This window comes from Lepus europaeus, chromosome 15 (assembly GCF_033115175.1).
Source record: "Lepus europaeus isolate LE1 chromosome 15, mLepTim1.pri, whole genome shotgun sequence".
NCBI lineage: Eukaryota > Metazoa > Chordata > Mammalia > Lagomorpha > Leporidae > Lepus > Lepus europaeus.
In genome coordinates, this window is record NC_084841.1 from 3,326,425 (window position 1) to 3,343,708 (window position 17,284).

Below are 17,284 nucleotides of genomic sequence, written 5' to 3' on the forward strand. Positions count from 1 at the left end.
GCCAGGACCCATTGGGTCAACATACACTTTTGTTATAGGCCTTCTTTACTTTGCACTATGGTTTCATTTTTGTTTGTCTCTAACCAAGCCAAATTATAAGTATCCTATGGGAATAATGTACTTTGTGTTTTTCTCTAGTGCCTGACACACATGGGCTTACAAGAGCAGTTTTACAGTGATGGGAAAACCCAAGTGATTATCATGCATGTCCAGTCACTTTGCAGGGCCAGGGTCTGCACTTGGGAATTCACCTTTTCATGGCCTACAGGGTGATTTGTGGTGTTTTCTTAGGAAGATAGTCTTGTTGAAGCAGATTTACGTATCTCTTGGCTTAAGGAGTCACTTCCTTCTGGGAGACACTGCTCGTGTGTTGTGTTTCAGATACTGGGTAGGCGCTGGGAGTGCAGAGATGACCAAGGATTTGGTCAGCACCATACTGGGTGACTTGTGGAATGGGCGGGCTAGCACGAAAACATCTGGTTGCACTGCTGTGATAGCGTACTGCCGTACTGGGAAACACACTGTGCTCACAGACGGGGAGAAACAGCTCCATCCTGACAGAGGCCCTGGGTGGAGGGGGCAAGAAGCTGCCAGAAGATAGGATCCCACACTGGATGTTCGAGTTAGAGAGGTTGTTTCAGGTGGAAGATTTCTTCAGAAATCAGTGTTGGGGAACGTTCCCGTGTGTCCTCCTAAGAAATTTCCATTTCATCCTGCAGGGCATGGACAGTCCAGAAATGCAAACTTAATGATCGGTCTTCACTTGAAAGTTTTAGTGTAGACACTGTAAGACTGAATAGCAAATGAGGGACGGTCAGCAAGCAGGCAAGACTGCAGACAGCGCTGTGGTTTTATAAGCTGTTTACCCAGGTTGTGGCATTGAGATTCAGGAAGTAGAGACTGGGTTGAAAAATGTTAGGTCAGGTAAGCAGCAGTTGATAACTTTAGGGTGGTGGTTAAGGGGGTGGAGGGGTAATGGGTATTAACAAATACACAAGAAGGGATCCTGCTTACTGGGAAGTGATGTGAAATATTAGACACCAGGTATGTTAGGATGTCCACGAGAGCTGATGCCACACACGTTCTAGACACAGGCCTGGTGCTGGAGGGGGAATGGTGGAACACAGGTATTTGAGTACAGCAGATGGCATCCAGCCAGCGTATGTGGAGGGGAAGGAGTGGGATCCCACTCAGAATCCTGTGGAGCAATCAGTGTGCAAGTGACAAGCAGAGGTGGCGTGAGGAAAGCAGGAGACTGAAGGCAGCGTGGATTCAGGAGAGGAGAGGGACTTCTCAGTGGGAGCTGGTTCTGAGTCTTCACCAGCCCCCATTCCCAGAAAGGAGGCCCAGGGCTAGAGTCAGCACAGACCGACGGGGTAGTTGGTGTCACAGAGGGTTCTAGAGTAGAGGTGGGTCCTAACTGCCCGGACACCACAGCCTGGGCCAGCACCTGAGGTCCAGCGGGTTAAAGCCATGGCCAGCAGTGCCAGCATCCTGTGTGGATGCTGGTTCGAATCCTGGCTGCTCTGCTTCCTATCCAGCTCCCTGCCAACGGCCTGGGAAAGCCTCAGAGGATGACCCAAGTCCTTGGGCCCCTGCACTCATGTGGAAGACCTAGAAGAAGCTCCTGGCTCCTGGCTTTGGCCTGGCCCGTCACCAGTTGTGGACATCTGGGGAGGAAACCAGTCTCTGTCTCTCATTCTCTAACTCCCTCTTTCAAATAAAATATACAAAAAAAAAAAAAAAAAAAAAGATGGTACAGCATTCAGTCTGAGGAAGCGTTAGGAAGAGCTGTTGGCAGATCTTCACAGATTCCCACAGAGCCATGGAGCTGTTGGCAGTTCTTCACAGATTCCCACAGAGCCATGGTGATGCCTGGCGTGTAGCAGGGCTGCCCCCAGCATGTGTATGATCTTTGGAAAGGAGAGGAGCGTAGTGGGCTGTGGAGCCAGAGGCTGTGAGCCTCTGCGTCAGGGCCGTGTTCACCAGAAAATGGGGAAGTGCGTTTGGAGTGGAGGTGTGGGCCCCTCCTCAGTAACCACTCCCCTTCTCAGATGTGAGTTCAGGGTTCCTCGGGGGTCACGTCCTCTTTGTGCCTTGGATTGGTTGTCTTAATTGGTCTGGTGAATGAGTGCTCATGACTAATTTTTACCTTTTCAGGAAACCTACTTTGGAGAGTATACAGATTCCAGTGACAGTGACGCGGCCCAGCCTCAAACTTCTGCTGAGTCTGTGTCCGAAGATGACACAGCTGAACCCCGAGATTATTTTGGCTTATCCACGAAGAGTACAGGAAGTGGCACATGGGAGGAAAAGCCCACATCCCAGGAAGTCTGCAGAGTGACAGCTGCTGGGCCTGAGACTTCAGCAGCTGCACTGAGAGAGCCTTCGGCCGTGCCCTGTGAACACTGGACCCTGTCGTCTGAATTCGCGGGTGGGAGAACGAGAGACATTTCAGATGAGGCAAAAACACAGATAGAGGTCAGGGAGCTGGAGAAGTCTGTCCAAGCTGAGGAGCCCCTTCCCAAGCCCGCCAGGACTGTGTGGACTGAAAAGTTGTCCAGCAACCCAGAGCAAGAAAAGCAAGCTGCCACTGGGAAGTCCGCCTCCTGTTCTCCCCTTGGCAAGAGGCCACTGAAGGAGCTCACTGAGGTGGAACAGAAAACCCTGTTGTCCAAAGGGATAGGCTCCCGGAAATCAGACTTTACCAAGTGGGCAGTGCCTGAAGACGTAGCTTCTCAGTCAGACCCTGCAGCCCTGTCTGACCGTTTTCAGGGACTGTCTGGAGAAGCAGCGAAGGCCAGGGGAGATGTGCAAGGGTCCACTGTGGGGGAGTCATCAGGACCTGAGCACAGCCGTGCGGGCTATGCAGTCGATGCGTCGAGGCCTGATGCCGAAGCCAGTTTTTCTTCCTCTTCTACCTCAGTAGTGATGTCTGTTAGCAGGGATCCTCAGTCTTGTCAGCTCCAGCTCGTTAGTGACACAGACACTCCCACACAAGTGCTCCCTACCAAACTGCATCCCTCGGAGCAGAAGCTGCCAACAGAAACCTTGAACACACTGCACCTGCAGTCTGAGCCAGCAGAGTGGCCTGGAGGGGGCAGTGACCTGGGAAAGGGCTCGCGCGCTTTGAGCCCTGCGTGGGGAGCATCTGATGTTAGTGACCTGAAAACCAGGGAGAGAGAGTGTACAACAATTATAAAAAGCGTGACCGACCTCTGTTCATTTCCTCATTCAGTATTTATGAAAGCAACAAAAGATGGACAATGTGAAAGTCAGGATCCAAGAATTGAACTCCTACTTCCAAAGTCAGGTTTCACGTCAGTGATAGATTCTCGAGCTGACTCAGTCAAGAGTGCCTCTGGTTTTGTTAAAAGCACTTCCTGGCACCACAGTGATTTATTAAGAAGAGGTGGTGAGGAAATTCTGAAAGCTAAACTAGAACATGAACAAAAGACTGACCACCAGCGACAGATGGGGATCCCATCCATGCCAAATAGAGGAGCAACATCCAATCTTGAACTTCCTGGGGAAAACACTAATCCTGTAGAATTCAGACCTGCCGCATCTCTGTTGCCTAATCAGGTGTCTGTTATCATGAAGCAGTCAAGGCCTGAGAAGGGTCAGGGCGCTAAATTGGAGCCCTTGAGACTGCACAGGAGTGAGCCTGCTCTCGGAGCAGAGCACAGTGATCGTGAAACTGACCGCGCTGCATCTGTAGCCAAGTGTGCTGGAGGAGACGGCACAGCACTGAGCATCAAGGAGGCGTCCCTGAGAAGCACTTCACCAGACGTCTCCACCTCTTGGAGGAAATTAGATTTCGATTCTCCAGGTGGTTCTTTACCAGGAGAAAGCGTGGGTTGTTCCACAAATAGGACATTAGCTTTCTCTTCTGAGAACATCCCTGTCCAAACCCAAGACGTGGGGAGGGAGGCCGCAGTGCAGGGAGAGGTGCAGGAGCAGAGGCCATTTCCACAGACCACGGATCCGGACTCCAGCGGGGTGGAAGGCAGTGGGTTGCCTCCGGCCTGCGCGTCAGCAGCACCTGGAGGCTTTCCTGTTGAAGACACACCCTGTGGAGAGGCAGCAAGGTGTGGAAGTGAGGCCCTGGCTGTGGCAAAGGATTCTCCTGGCACACCGCCAAACGCTCGGGATCTTCTGAAGTTGCAATCGAAAGCTTGTGGTGCTCTCCCTGAGTGCCTCGTCACCGTAGGCAGTGCCGCTTCTTCAGCATGTTGTAGAAAAGATGAGGAAGCCCCAGACGCATCCCAGAGTAGCCTCCCTGGTACTTTGTATAGTTACACAGGCATTCGGGAGGGAGGAGAGGACGACACTGAGGTAGAGGAGAGTGAAGCCTTCAGCTGCAGTGAGGGTGAGCATGACCCTGAAGCCGTGGTGGGGAGCACCCAGCAGGATGCTCCAGATGCCTCTCAGAGAGATGCAGGAGCTGCAGAGCCTGGCGCGGCCGAGGCGGAACCTTCCGCGGAAGTGGGCCGTTTGACCTCAGCTCTTCAGGATTGTAACATAAGTGCTTTTCCTGACCTAGACAGACTTTCTACATCTGAGGTCGTGCTGTTTCTTGAAAGTTGTCAACTGAAGGATTATAATTCGGGGGACTCTGTCTCAGAATGTTCTAGCAAAGGAAGCCTACACAAAGAAGTGAACAAGGAAGTGAAGCAAAGTGCACCATCAGGAGGAGAATCGAGAGAGGGACCCTGCGAGGAAGCAGCACTTGGTGCCTCTGAAGAGTGGGGCGAGTCAGAGGATGACGGCGAGTCCTCAAGAGATGCCAGTCAGCTGACGCAGTGTTCTCTGGAGGCCCTGTCTGAAGTTTTCACCAAGATTGGGCAAGAACTGCAGATCAGTTATGAGGGCTGTCAAGACCATCCTGGGAATCTGTTCTTAAATATAAACAGCAGCCTGACCACTGAGGATGCAGAGGGAAAAGTGCCATCTCAGGAAATGGCTAGCTCTTCCTCTCGTGCCCCAGAACTGCTCCCGCTGCTAGCCAGTGTGGGTGCCAGAAGTGGCTCCCCTGCTCCAGATGGGCCTCGTGAGCACCTCCCGAGCAGGCCTGAGGAGGCCAGGCAGACAGACGGCGGTGAGGCGGCCCGTTGCCCTGCCTCTGCAGCAGAGCCCACGACGGGGGAGCAGAGCTCAGATGAGGCCGAAACGACCTTTCAGTGTCAGATATCGACAGTGACCTCCGAGGTCATAAACGTCCTTATAAATAAGGACCAGAACCTGGTCATTGAAAAGGGGGACAACTGGACCATCATCAGTGGTGTGTCCATCGGGCCAGATGTGGACCAGGTTATAGTGTGTGCGACTCCCGAGGATCCTGCTCCTCGGGACCCAGGGCAGCTGGAAGCTGAGTCCATTTCGGAGGCTTCTGTGGAGAAGTCCCCAGACATGGATGCCACTGGTCCTGCGTGTCGGGAGCCCCTGTGTGGCAGCACCCTTCCGTGTGAGGATGTTTCAAGCAGTGGTCAAAGCGCCAACTTTGATAAAAGTCGTTTGCGGAATAGACCTGTTAAACCTAGTATATGGATTAGTTCTCAAATATACGATCAAACCTTTGAGACTCAGGTTGCTGCATCTGATCACACGTATTACAACTCCAAACTGGAGCCATGTGGCAAAAACAAGACTCGACCCAAGATTTCAAACAAAGAGCCATCAAACAAACCAGCCAAGACTTTAGCATCAAACAAAGTGGAAACTCATCCAGGTGAAGTCTCTCAGTCCTGTTCAGGTGAGAGGAGTAATGTCAAAACCCCAAGAAACCAGACTCAGCCTGTTCTAGCCAATGCCGACACCTCTACTCCCACAGAGTGCTCTCCTGACACTCTGAGTAAGATACGGCAAGAGGTGGGGCCGCCTCTGCCGCCTCTGCTGGCTCCTCTGGTAGCTACACCGCCAAGGACTTCACAGCCGCTTTCTCCTCTCATTTCCAGTTCTAGCCCTTCCTCACCAGCCTCTCCTGTCAGCCAGATTTCTCCCTTATGTGATACTCCAGCGCCTCCCGTGCTGTCTCCATGGCTGGAAGACCCCAGACACGTCTCTCCTCCAGGTCCTTCTCCATCTCCGTCTGCCGCATCAGCTGGCGAGAGGGTAGTGTCCTCGCCCCTGCAGTTTTGTGCAGCCACCCCGAAGCACGCGCTTCCTGTGCCTGGCCGACTCCCAGCCTGCGCACCCAGTCACACCGCCGTGGGGGCGCCTCCTCAGGAGAATTCTGTGAAAATCCTCGACACCATGTACCCAGAGTTGTCTGCCAGAGCCCGCACCCTGAACCTCCTCAAGGGGAACATTCAGCGCACCCGAGGTTCGTCTGCAGACTCTAAGAACTTACCGGGGTCTGTCAGTGCTCTGATAGGATTCAAAGCAATCACTTCAACATCAACTGCTTTTGTCAAAACAGGAGGTAGCTCTGCCGGTGACTCCGGCCAAGAGAAGTCTAGGGGTTCGGGAGCTCAGCAGGATTCAGGTGGGAAGAGGACGTTGTCCACATGTACACCAAGGAGTGCCAAGAGACTGCGCCTGGGCAGCGGCTCCCCAGAACCAGAGAGCAGGGAGTCCAGTGCAGGAGTCCACAAGAGCCTCCAGAGGAACCTCCCTCAGGCTGAAGCTGGAGCCACAGAGGAGGGGAGCAGTTCTGTTCGAGCTGTCGTCACAGAGTCCCAGTTGCCTTCAAAACCCAAAGAGACTGTGGAGTCCCATGACAAAGCCATAGCCGATGCACTGAAGAAAATTGCAGAGTCATCCTTTGATCTGTTGCCTGTCATTCGTAGCCACGTGTATGTGGGCAATATCTCCAAGAAGCCAGTGATGAGAGATCAAGAGAAAGAAGTTGTTTATGAATTCAGCACAACAAAAAAGGTAGGTTGGCTGCCTTACTCTGAGTGCGTCAGGAATCGCCTGTGCTTAAAATGAGAGCTCTGTGGCGCGCAAAGTGTTTAATGAGCCAGGCCAACGAAGATGGAGAAGTGTGTGAACAGTGAGACAAATAATTTATTTCCAGCTGGCATTTTATAAAGTTGAAACGGAAGTATTAGAGGTTTAATAACTTATGTTCACCAAATAACTTAAAGTTTTAAGCAAGTTTCCTCTTTCAGGGCTAAAATTGCCATATTTCCTCTTGATTCTGGTATGCTCAAAGGCACAGCATGCTGCCCTTCACATGTCCCAGGTCGTTTTGGCAAAACCATGATACTGTGTGTGATTTTCTTGGTGGCAGTAGCAGTGGGCAACCATGTGAGCTCACACTTAAGCCTGACAGGCCACACGAAGCAGGCCTGGGGACCCCGCCGCCATCCTTGTGGCTTACCAGTTGTGTGCTGTGGTCTGCCCTCTGTAAAGTGCAGGTCTTATATTCCCAACAGATACTTAATCTTGTTGCTTGTAGCTTTTCCTAGGTAATCTAAAGATAAGCAAGAACGCGCAGTGACATTTCATTTTGTGCTTCCAATGCAGCATTTGGCAGAGTGCTTGCTGCACTCCATTCTCTCAGAACTGAAAATTCAGAAGACATCTCTGGACCACAGTTACATCCATGCCCTTTGCAGGGTGTACGTGGGTATCTGTCGGCAGCTTGGAGACTTAGAGCGAGCACGCTTGTTTTGCTACAGCCTACTCAAGGAAGGTATGTTTGGATGCTGACATTTGTATATTGGAACCATCCTCTTGCTTTTTTACCTTATTATTATACTTTACATTTTCAGCTAGGTGACTGCTCTGTAGCTTTAAAAATAATGTTAATTTTGTGCATTTTCTAGAGGGTATGAATAGCTTCAGCTTCTATTCATACTTGATTTTCAATAGGAGAATTTGTTTAAACTTGAGTGAGCACATTACTTTCCTTCTGCATAAAAATAGAATGTCTGTTGTTACTGCATTTCTGTTCTAGTCCTGTAGCGCTGCTTTAGAAGCAGATAGAACGGAAAGAAAATATGCAAAAACTTTTTGACAAGCAACCCTGCTGTGCCTCTACCTGCAAAGGGCAGCAGCTGTGAGATGGACTCCGGAGTGCGTGGGAAGCAGGAGTCAGACAGGCAGGGACAGTGGGGTTGTCCTGCACTTCTCTTTGCCTTTGCTGCTGTGTCTTCTGCTTCTAGTGAGAAGTCAGAGGAGTCCTTCTTTGCCGTACCAGGTCGTGGTATGCAGCATCATGGGAAGTCCAGCTCAGCTGCACAGATTGGTATTCTTTTGTCTTGTGTGTGGCTGGGGCAGGGCAGGGAGGGTTTCCAAGTCAGGATGATCCAGCCTGCCATCATCTTTAGTATCATTCCTGCGTCTGCTCAGTGCTTCAGTTGCCCACTTTATTTCTGTATTCACTCTTTATTGTTCATTGAACTCTAAGTGCTGGGAGTTGTGTGGTGTGATTGGTTCTAGATTTGACCATCCCGTTGAGGCTGATAGCCCAAAGCAGCATCCAGGATGTACACTTGGTATAAACAGGAGTTTTCTTGTCCCACCTCTGTCCACACCCAGAATGGCGTGCTGCTCGCAGTCACTAGCTGTGGGCTGAATGTACTTTATTTGGAAGGTGGATCTGCAGCAGCCTAGCCTCAGGGAAGCTCTTCTTGTCACAGTGACTTTTGAACTTAGAGGTGAAAATGCGCACAAAATATGCAGCTGAAAAGTGAGCAAGCGAATTCTAGGTGGAGGGAATGCCAGGGAGAACTGACACCAGATGTGCTTGCTTGACTGGTACCCAGATAATTAGAACATGGTGGTTCATAGTAGCCCTTAATTGGAAACCAGTGCCAATCCGCAGGTGAATGAAAAACATCTTGTTCTGTAGGAGAGTGGAACATTACTTGGCCATCCACAGGTACATACTGCTGTACATATGGCAGGATGGGTAAATCTCAAAACCATTACGCTGAGAAGTGAAACCAGACAGAAAAGACTGCATACCACCTGATCTATTCATAAAAATTTGAGAAAAGGCGGGCTAATCTGTAGTAAGATTAAGCAGGTCAAAGGTTTTCAGTATCCAGGGGCCACATTATTCACTGGAGGGGCAGAGTCAAAGAGTGACAGGTGTTGATTGCAGTGGTGGGGGCTATGTTGATTTATTCATTTATCAAAAGTAGTTGATCTGCGTCCTTGAGTGTATTTCCCTTAGTAGTAGTAGTATTTGAAAAGCAGATGGAGAGAGATCCCTCATCTTCAGGTTCATGTCTCAGATGCCTGGATTGTGCTGAAGCCAGGAGTCTGGACCTCAGTCCATGGTGCTCAGGTGCATGGTAGGAATAGGAACCCCATAGTGAGCATCCCTGCTGCTTCCCAGGGTGTGTGGCAGCGGGAAGCTGGCGTCAGGAGTGGATCTGGGACTTGAGCCCAAGCACTCCTGTGTGGGATGCAGGCACCTCACACATCATCTTAACTGCCGTACTGCTGTACCGACGCCCTCCCTGAACCAGCAGTTTTAGAATAGAAACTACCCTTTGATGAAGTGAATTTTATTTATTTTTTTAAAGATTTATTTATTTATTTGAAAGAGTTACACAGAGAGGAGGGAGGGAGAGGGGAGAGAGAGACAGAGAGAGAGGGAGGGAGGCAGGCAGGAAGGGAGAGAGAAGGAAGGAGGGAGGGAGTGTCGGTCGGTCTTCCATCCAATGGTTCACTCCCCAATTCGCCGCAATGACTAGAGCTGCGCTGATCCAAAGCCAGGAGTTTCTTCTGGGTCTTCCATGTGGGTGCAGGGGCCCAAGGACTTGGGCCACCTTCTGCTTTCACAGGCCTCAGCAGAGAGCTGGATTGGAAGTGGAGCAGCCGGGACTCAAACTGGTACCCATATGGGATGCCAGTGCTTCAGGCCAGGGCATTAACCCACTGCGCCACAGCACTGGCCCCGATTAAGTGAATTTTAAAAAGGAGAGAAGCCATTTTATAGGGGAAGGAGTTTACAAAAAAAAAAAAATGTCATCCGGATTTTATAAAGTATAACTCTTCAAATAAAAAATTCCATGACTAATCCATACCCGTGTAAACACATTAAAATGACCTGCAATGACGTACATCAAATGGGAGAATTCTGGAACTAAGGAAGCTTGGAGGAAGGATTTTTGCCTTTTGTCTCTGAAGATTTCCTTTTTTCATACACTGCTGTGTTTTCATGCCCTGTGTTAAAAACTTAAGAAAATTTGCCAGTGGGAAAAAGCAAGGAAAAAAGGCGGAGCATATTTTGAAATAGCTGAGGGCGGAGCCTTGGCTGGGTCGCACAGTACAGTGCCCTCTGCTGTGGACAGCCTTGCGCGCAGTGTAATGCACAGAGTTTATTCTTGGCTCGTATTCTGTTTGCTTGATCAGACATAAAAGGTTATTGTTTTCTTTCTTACAGATTTCCCAGAGTCTGAGAAGCTGACTTTGTTTATTGCAAACATGTGGCATGACATATTTCTCTCTCAATCAGTGATTAATAAAGCAATGCAGTTAGTAGCCCGGCAGCGTGCAAAAGGAGAGGTTCTGAACTGTTTGAGAGCTTTTCTCAACTGGGAAAAGGTGAGTTTTATTTTTCTCTTGTTACATACATTCTTGTAGGTCTTACATAAATATTATTGTTTTTGTATTCATTCCTAGGCATTTTTAAAGATATTCTTCATGGAATTAGATTTTATGCTAATTTATGAGTGATGAAATCCATACATATGTTTAAAGGACTTGGAAGAGATACAAATTGATTCTGCAATAGGTACTTAGAGAAGTGAAAAAATTGGTATCTCAATTCTTTTCTATTAAATCTTTTCTGAATCTATTAATCTATATTTTTTTTCTAGTAGATGGAATTGGTATTTGTTCTACATGTTTTGTTCTCATGTTGCCTTTTTATTTTTTAAGTATTAATATTTTAAAGTGATATTTAGATTGGTGTTCTTTTATATTTTATTTAATGAAAACCAAGTGGACAGTAAGTAGTGCATGTACATTTCAAAGCAGATTTGAAATGGGCTGTCTGTGTGGACAAGCCAGAGTCAGTTCCTCAGCAGGTAGAAGGGGCCTTGGACTCGGCTGTGGAGCTGGCTGCCTCCAGGAGGGACCTGCCCTGCCACGCCTGTCCCTGCTTGCAGCTGGAGCCCTTCTGCCTCTTTTGGGAATTTGATGATAAAACACAGTACTTTCAAAGCAGCTGCTGGTTTCAATAATTTTTTAAATATCATATCAAGTAAAAATATAAAATTAAAGAAAAGTATGAAATATTTAAGGAAAAAAATAGCATTGTACTACAAGACTTCCAGCTGTTCTTTATCAGAATTAAGCAGATCTGATGACAAAAGTAAGGACATAGCAGAATTAGGTCCAGACAGCAAATCTGAATGTAGATAGGATTTGTTATATATATGATCAATCATGAATTTGGCCACATGGAAACCACAATTTTTGGGAAGTAAAGATTAAGTTGTGTAGTGATAATTCAATAAAATTAGACATTAATATCTTAAATCTTAAACTTTTAGTTAGAACTTGAGATGCACAGTCATGGGCAGTCCGGGAACAAGTGAAATATGAAAACCGATGTCACAATCTTTTTTACAATTCAGCAAAAAGGAAAACCCTTCATACCAAATATCCTTAGTTTTTGGAAAACTTGTACTCTTAAGAACACTTTTTCTTATTCAGCAAATAATACATTTGGCTGATATTCATTTTCAAAATTAAAAATACGAAAAAGAATATAAAAAAAGAATTACAGTTTAAAAGGTAATACACAGGGGCCGGCACTGTGGCACAGCAGGTTAATGCCCTGGCCTGAAGTGCCGACATCCCATATGTGCACCAGTTCTAGTCCCGGCTGCTGCTCTTCCAATCCAGCTCTTTGCTACGGCCTGGGAAAGCAGTGGAAGATGGACCAGGTCCTTGAGCCCCTGCACTCACGTGGGAGACCCGGAAGAAACTCCTTGCTTTGGATCGGTGCAGCTTTGGCCATTGCGGCCATCTGGGGAGTGAACCAGCAGATGGAAGACCTCTCTCTCTGTCTCTGCTTCTCTAACTCTGTCTTTCCAATAAATAAAATAAATCTTTAAAAGGTAATACATAGCATCAAGGAGAGAACAAACAAAAAACACTGTCTTACCAACAAAAATATGTAACTCACAGTCCAGATTAATGAGAACAGGAGAAAAGCCAGAATATTGAAGATTCTGACTAGAAGACTTAGCAACAATGACTGGATTAATGAACCCTGGAGCAACAGCTGTAGATGCCCAAGATGATTTCTTATCAAAATGAAAATGGTCAACTTTGGCTTTACATGTAGAATGCTTGAACAGACCAGTTGGTAATTAACATAAAAGATGTTGATGCTTACTATATAACAAAAGGCAAATATAAGTTCCAACTGCATTTTGTCTGATTCTTAACTACGTATTTTTTTTTTTATTTGACAGAGTTATAGACAGTGAGAGAGAGAGAGAGAGAGAAAGGTCTTCCTTCCATTGGTTCACTACTCAAATGGCCGCCACGGCTGGCACTGCGCCAATCCAGAGCCAGGAGCCAGGTGCTTATTCCTGGTCTCCCGTGCGGGTGCAGGGACCCAAGCACTTGGGCCATCCTCCACTGCCCTCCCGGGCCACAGCAGAGAGCCGGACTGGAAGAGGAGCAACCAGGCCTAGAACTCGGCACCCATATGGGATGCCGGCACTGCAGGCTGAGGATTAACCAAGTGAGCCACAGCACCGGTCCCAAGAACCAAGTATTTTTAATCTTTCCTTTTTTTAAAATTAATTTATTTTTTTGAAAGAGTTACACAGAGAGAGAGAGAGAGAGAGGTCTTCCATCTGCTGGTTCAGTCCCCGGTTGGCCACAATGGCCAGAGCTGTGCAGATCTGAAGCCAGGAGCTTCCTCTGGGTTTCCCATGCAGGTACAGGAGCCCAAGTACTTGGGCCATCTTCTACTGCCTTCCCAGGCCATAGCAGAGGACTGGATCGGAAGTGGACCCTACGGGTCTTGCACCGGCGCCCATATGGCATGCCAGCACTGCAGGCTGCAGGCTTACCTACTACACCACAGCACTGGTCCCTGAAATCTATTTCATCATAAGAACACATTAAAACCCAACCCCCCCCCTCCACCCCGCCATGGGTTTGGCGCTGCGTAGTAGGCTAAGTCTCCACCTGCAGCACCAGCATCCCATGTGGGTGCTGGGTTGTGTCCCTGTTGCTCCTCTTCCAATCCAGCTCTCTTCTTATGGCCTGGGAAAGCAGTGAAATATGGCCTAAGTACTGAGGTCCCTGTACCTGCGTAGGAGACCCAGAAGAAGCTGCAGCTGTTGGCAATCATCTGGGGAGTGAACAAGCAGATGGAAGACTTTTCTCTTTCTCAAATAAATACATAAAATCTTAAAAAAAAAAAGAAGAAAGAAAGAAATCCCCTGTCTATGTTAAATTATAAAACTCAATAAAAATATAGCACAAAAATGAAAAAAGTTTCAATGAGACACTTAAAAGTAAAAATTATAACATTTCACTAACATATCAAAGAATATTATTTTATAACCATAGCCTTCCCCAGTAGAACAAAGAAAGTTCAAAATTAGAAAAGTAATACAGTTAAGCCCCAGGACGTTATTTCTAGAATTGAAAATAGAGGGATGTTTATTAAATATAATACCACGAGTTAACAAAAAATAAGTAGTGTATATTATCTTAAGTGCAAATTATTTAGCACTTCAGTCTTTAAAATCAGGAATTTAGATTTCTTACTACTAGCATGGCAGGAAGTGTTTCCCTCATTTGACCTCTTTAGGGTGGTGTTTCCTGCTAGTTTGGTGAAAAGATTTTCTAAAATTCTTAAGGGTCTTCTGTATGTAATGACAGCTGCCATTCTGTCCATACAGTCATCCGTAGCTGGCAGTAACCCAGATGGCTATCAGCAGGTGAGCCGATAAAGAGTGGTGTGTCTGTATAATGGTTACTGGTCAGTAATGAAAAGGAAAGTTCAAGCTAGCCATACATGCAGTGCAAAGGGTGCATTCCATTGTACACAGGTGCGAGAGAACCCAGACGTAACAGTCCGGTGCTGTCTCATTCAGTTTTATGAATTTTCAGGAAAAGCAAACTGTCTTCCAGTGTCAGAAAGAGGATTAAAAGGAGACCAGGATAAGCACCTGGCTCCTGCCATCGGATCAGCGCGGTGCGCCGGCCGCAGCGTGCCAGCCGCGGCAGCCATTGGAGGGTGAACAAACGGCAAAGGAAGACCTTTCTCTCTGTCTCTCTCTCACACTGTCCACTCTGTCAAAAAATTTTTAAAAAAAATTAAAAAAAAAAAAAAGGATTTTAATGGCTTCAGCTTTTTTGTTGTTTTTGTTTATTTGAAAGCAGAGTGACAGGGAGAGAGAGATTCCATCTACTGGTTCACTCCCCAGATGGCTGTACCTGGCTGGGGTTAGGCCAGGCTGAAGCCAGGAACTGGCAGCTCCATCCATACTGCCCACATGTGGGCAGGGACCAAGCACTTGGGCCATCCTCTGCTTTCCCTGGCATCTTAGTTGGGAGCTGGAAGTAGACAGCCCGGGATGGCAGCTGGTACTCCAAATATGGGATGCTGGCATCATGAGGGGCAGCTTCACCTGCTGTACCCCAACACCAGCCAATAACTTTTTTATTACAGCTAGCTTAAATACTTCAGTTCTTTACTGGCTGGGTTGCAGCTAACCTTTTTTCTACCTGATTGGATCCTGCATCCTGCCTGTAGTTAGTTTACCTGGTCTCTCAACTTCCATTCCATGATCATTTTATGGTAAGTATTGTGACTAACGTACACCTGGTTCCTTATCCAGAATACAGCTGCTTCAAATACCAGTTTTTTAATTAAATGATGGTTTATCTGATGATTGTTATACTCTTGAGTTTACCAACACTGGATGTATTGTATTTGACACTCCCATTTTTTTTTCATTTTCTAGAATGCTCCTGTAGATGTGGGGTTTATGGTCTCAAAGCTACTTTTGACTATACAGTTATGTCCAAAAACAGAATTTCAGTCCAGTGAAAAATTTGGTGAGGACTTAAATGACCATACTTGGGAGTACATATTTGCCATTGACCTGCTCTGTTGCCATCAGAAGTGGATTTGGACGCATGATAACATCATAAGGTAGCCATTTCACTAGCTTCAAACAAAGAGGCATCGTTAGCATTGTAAGACAGTTTACCGAATGCTGAATTGCAATTTGAATCATTTTTAAGTATGTGAAGCATCTAAAATATTTATGAATGATTGTTTTATAAAACTATTCTTAAAATACCTGCATCCCTATTATATTCCCTTGATTTGTTTTTCTGTAGTACCTCTTCCTACTTTCCATTGTATTCTGTTATGATGATCTCTCTCCCCAGTAGCAGTGAGTCTTAGGGTAAGGAGACGAGTTCTCTGGTGTAGCCCCATCATGTAGACTAGATATGGGGTGAATGAAATGTCATAACTGTTACTTTAACATACAGATACTCTGGAAAAACCCAAAGAAGGAGAAATCCTCAAAATTGCCAGGTTAACAGCTCTGTCACCTGGGAAGGATGTAAGCCTGCTACTTTCAGGCATCATTGTATGTAAGGTGTTAACTTCTCTTTCTACATCTGTAATTCTGGCCTAGCTATGTCCCACTCTAGGAGAATGGGCAAAATTGTCTTCCAAATCGTTTTCCTGTAGGTCTTCATTTTCTTGTGGAACTCAGGCTTAGAAAGGCGGAGTTAAGGGCTTTTGTGACATTACAAAGTATTCACCACAGAGTTGCTGGTCCCTGGCACTGAGATACTGAAGACGGTTCTGTGGCAGTTCCTGTGTGCGGGATCCAGGTGTACACAGGATGCCCTGCCCCCACCCCAACAGCAGTAGGCACCTACAGGTCAGGCAGTAGGGAAGTGAATAGTTTTCATCCATGTATATAGTGAGGTATAGCAGTATGAAAACACATAGCTATCAGTGGACTTCTATGTGTTGATGTGACAGTTTGCCACTAAATAGCAAAGTGGCAGAAAGTCTGTCCAGTGCCTGTCTGTAGAGATGTGAGGGCCTTGTCTCACTGGCTCCATCGGAGTCCAGGGGCAGGTGTCCTCCCCCAGTTACGGATGAGGAGACCAGGGCTGGTACCTGTCAGTGTGGCCTTGTCCATAATACCCCACTGGTGATGACAACAGGGTTGAATGTCAGGGTCTTGGCCTGCACAACTGCAGAAGACCCTGCCTTCTCCCTTGGTACGTAGGGGCTTTTACTGTGTAGTTTTACATACATAGAGATGGAGAAGTATCTGGAAAGAAAAGCCCAAACGCCAAGAGTAGTAATTGTGTAAGCTGGGTTATTTGGAGTACTTTTGATTTCCTTTTTGTTTGTCTGAATGTAACTTTTCTAGTGATATATCATGAATGCCATGTAAGAAGCAAATGTGTTTTTGGTAAAAGAGAACAAAAAAGCAAAAAGGTATTGGGACTGTTTTCAGCTAGGAGAAAGTGTCTATTTTTCTACCTAAAGTATGGTTTGATTCTAGAAATTCCAGTTGCCCTCTGCCTCAGCTCTTTCTACACACGCAACTCTTTGTCTGTGACCCTCCCAGGCAACTGTGGGCTTCTGTAATTCGGGCTTCCCAGCTCCCGAGGGTCCACGGAAATACAGACTCCACTACGTCCTCGTTCCGTGACAGTGGGAATGCTGTGCAAATCCTTGTAAAAGCAGTTAAAACAGCTTGTGTGGGTATTTGTAGCTGTTGTAAGCCAGGAGTACAGATAGTTCTGATTGCTTGGAGCAGATGTGAGCGTTCAGTGTCAGGTGCTCAGCGGTTACCCTCCCCCCATGTCTTGGGGGCCGTTCCTCAGGTCAGTGACCAGCACGCATCCCTCCTTTCATGTGTTTCTAGTAAGGAACTGTGGCCTGTAATGGACAAGTGGATCAAGTACAGAAAAGGACATGCAAACATCGCATACACTCCCGACATTATCATAGCATCAATACTGCGGCTCATAGGTAAGTTGTTTGTTTTCTGAATCTGCCCTACAGACTTCATGTTTTACCTGTCTTTGTCACAGATTAAAATTTTTCATGTTAGTGCGTGTTTTGAACTCTTGCTTCCCGAATGCTAATATTAATCCACTTGCATACCAGTAACTGTGGACTTCAAACTGTAATGTGGATGGGGCATTCCAGGTCTTGCTGTGTGGGCGTGACTAATGCTGGGGCCTACAGCACCAGGAGCCCGAGTCCCAGCACTGGGAGATGTTTAGGGGACCTGGTCCCAGGCCCACGAGGGAACACAGGTTGTGCTGCAGACCGTGCGCTGAGTGGCATGGG

General features: G+C 47.2%; 1 protein-coding gene across 1 annotated transcript in view; it reads left to right on the plus strand.

Moving 5' to 3' along the window:
- ICE1 (interactor of little elongation complex ELL subunit 1) overlaps positions 1-17,284 on the plus strand; it is a 59,707-nt gene that overhangs the window by 32,418 nt on the left and 10,005 nt on the right. The window contains exons 13-17 of the mRNA XM_062211677.1: positions 2,161-6,879; positions 7,474-7,642; positions 10,349-10,509; positions 14,910-15,100; positions 16,854-16,960. Coding sequence (XP_062067661.1) covers positions 2,161-6,879; positions 7,474-7,642; positions 10,349-10,509; positions 14,910-15,100; positions 16,854-16,960 — 5,347 coding nt within the window. The remainder of the gene's footprint in view (positions 1-2,160; positions 6,880-7,473; positions 7,643-10,348; positions 10,510-14,909; positions 15,101-16,853; positions 16,961-17,284) is intronic.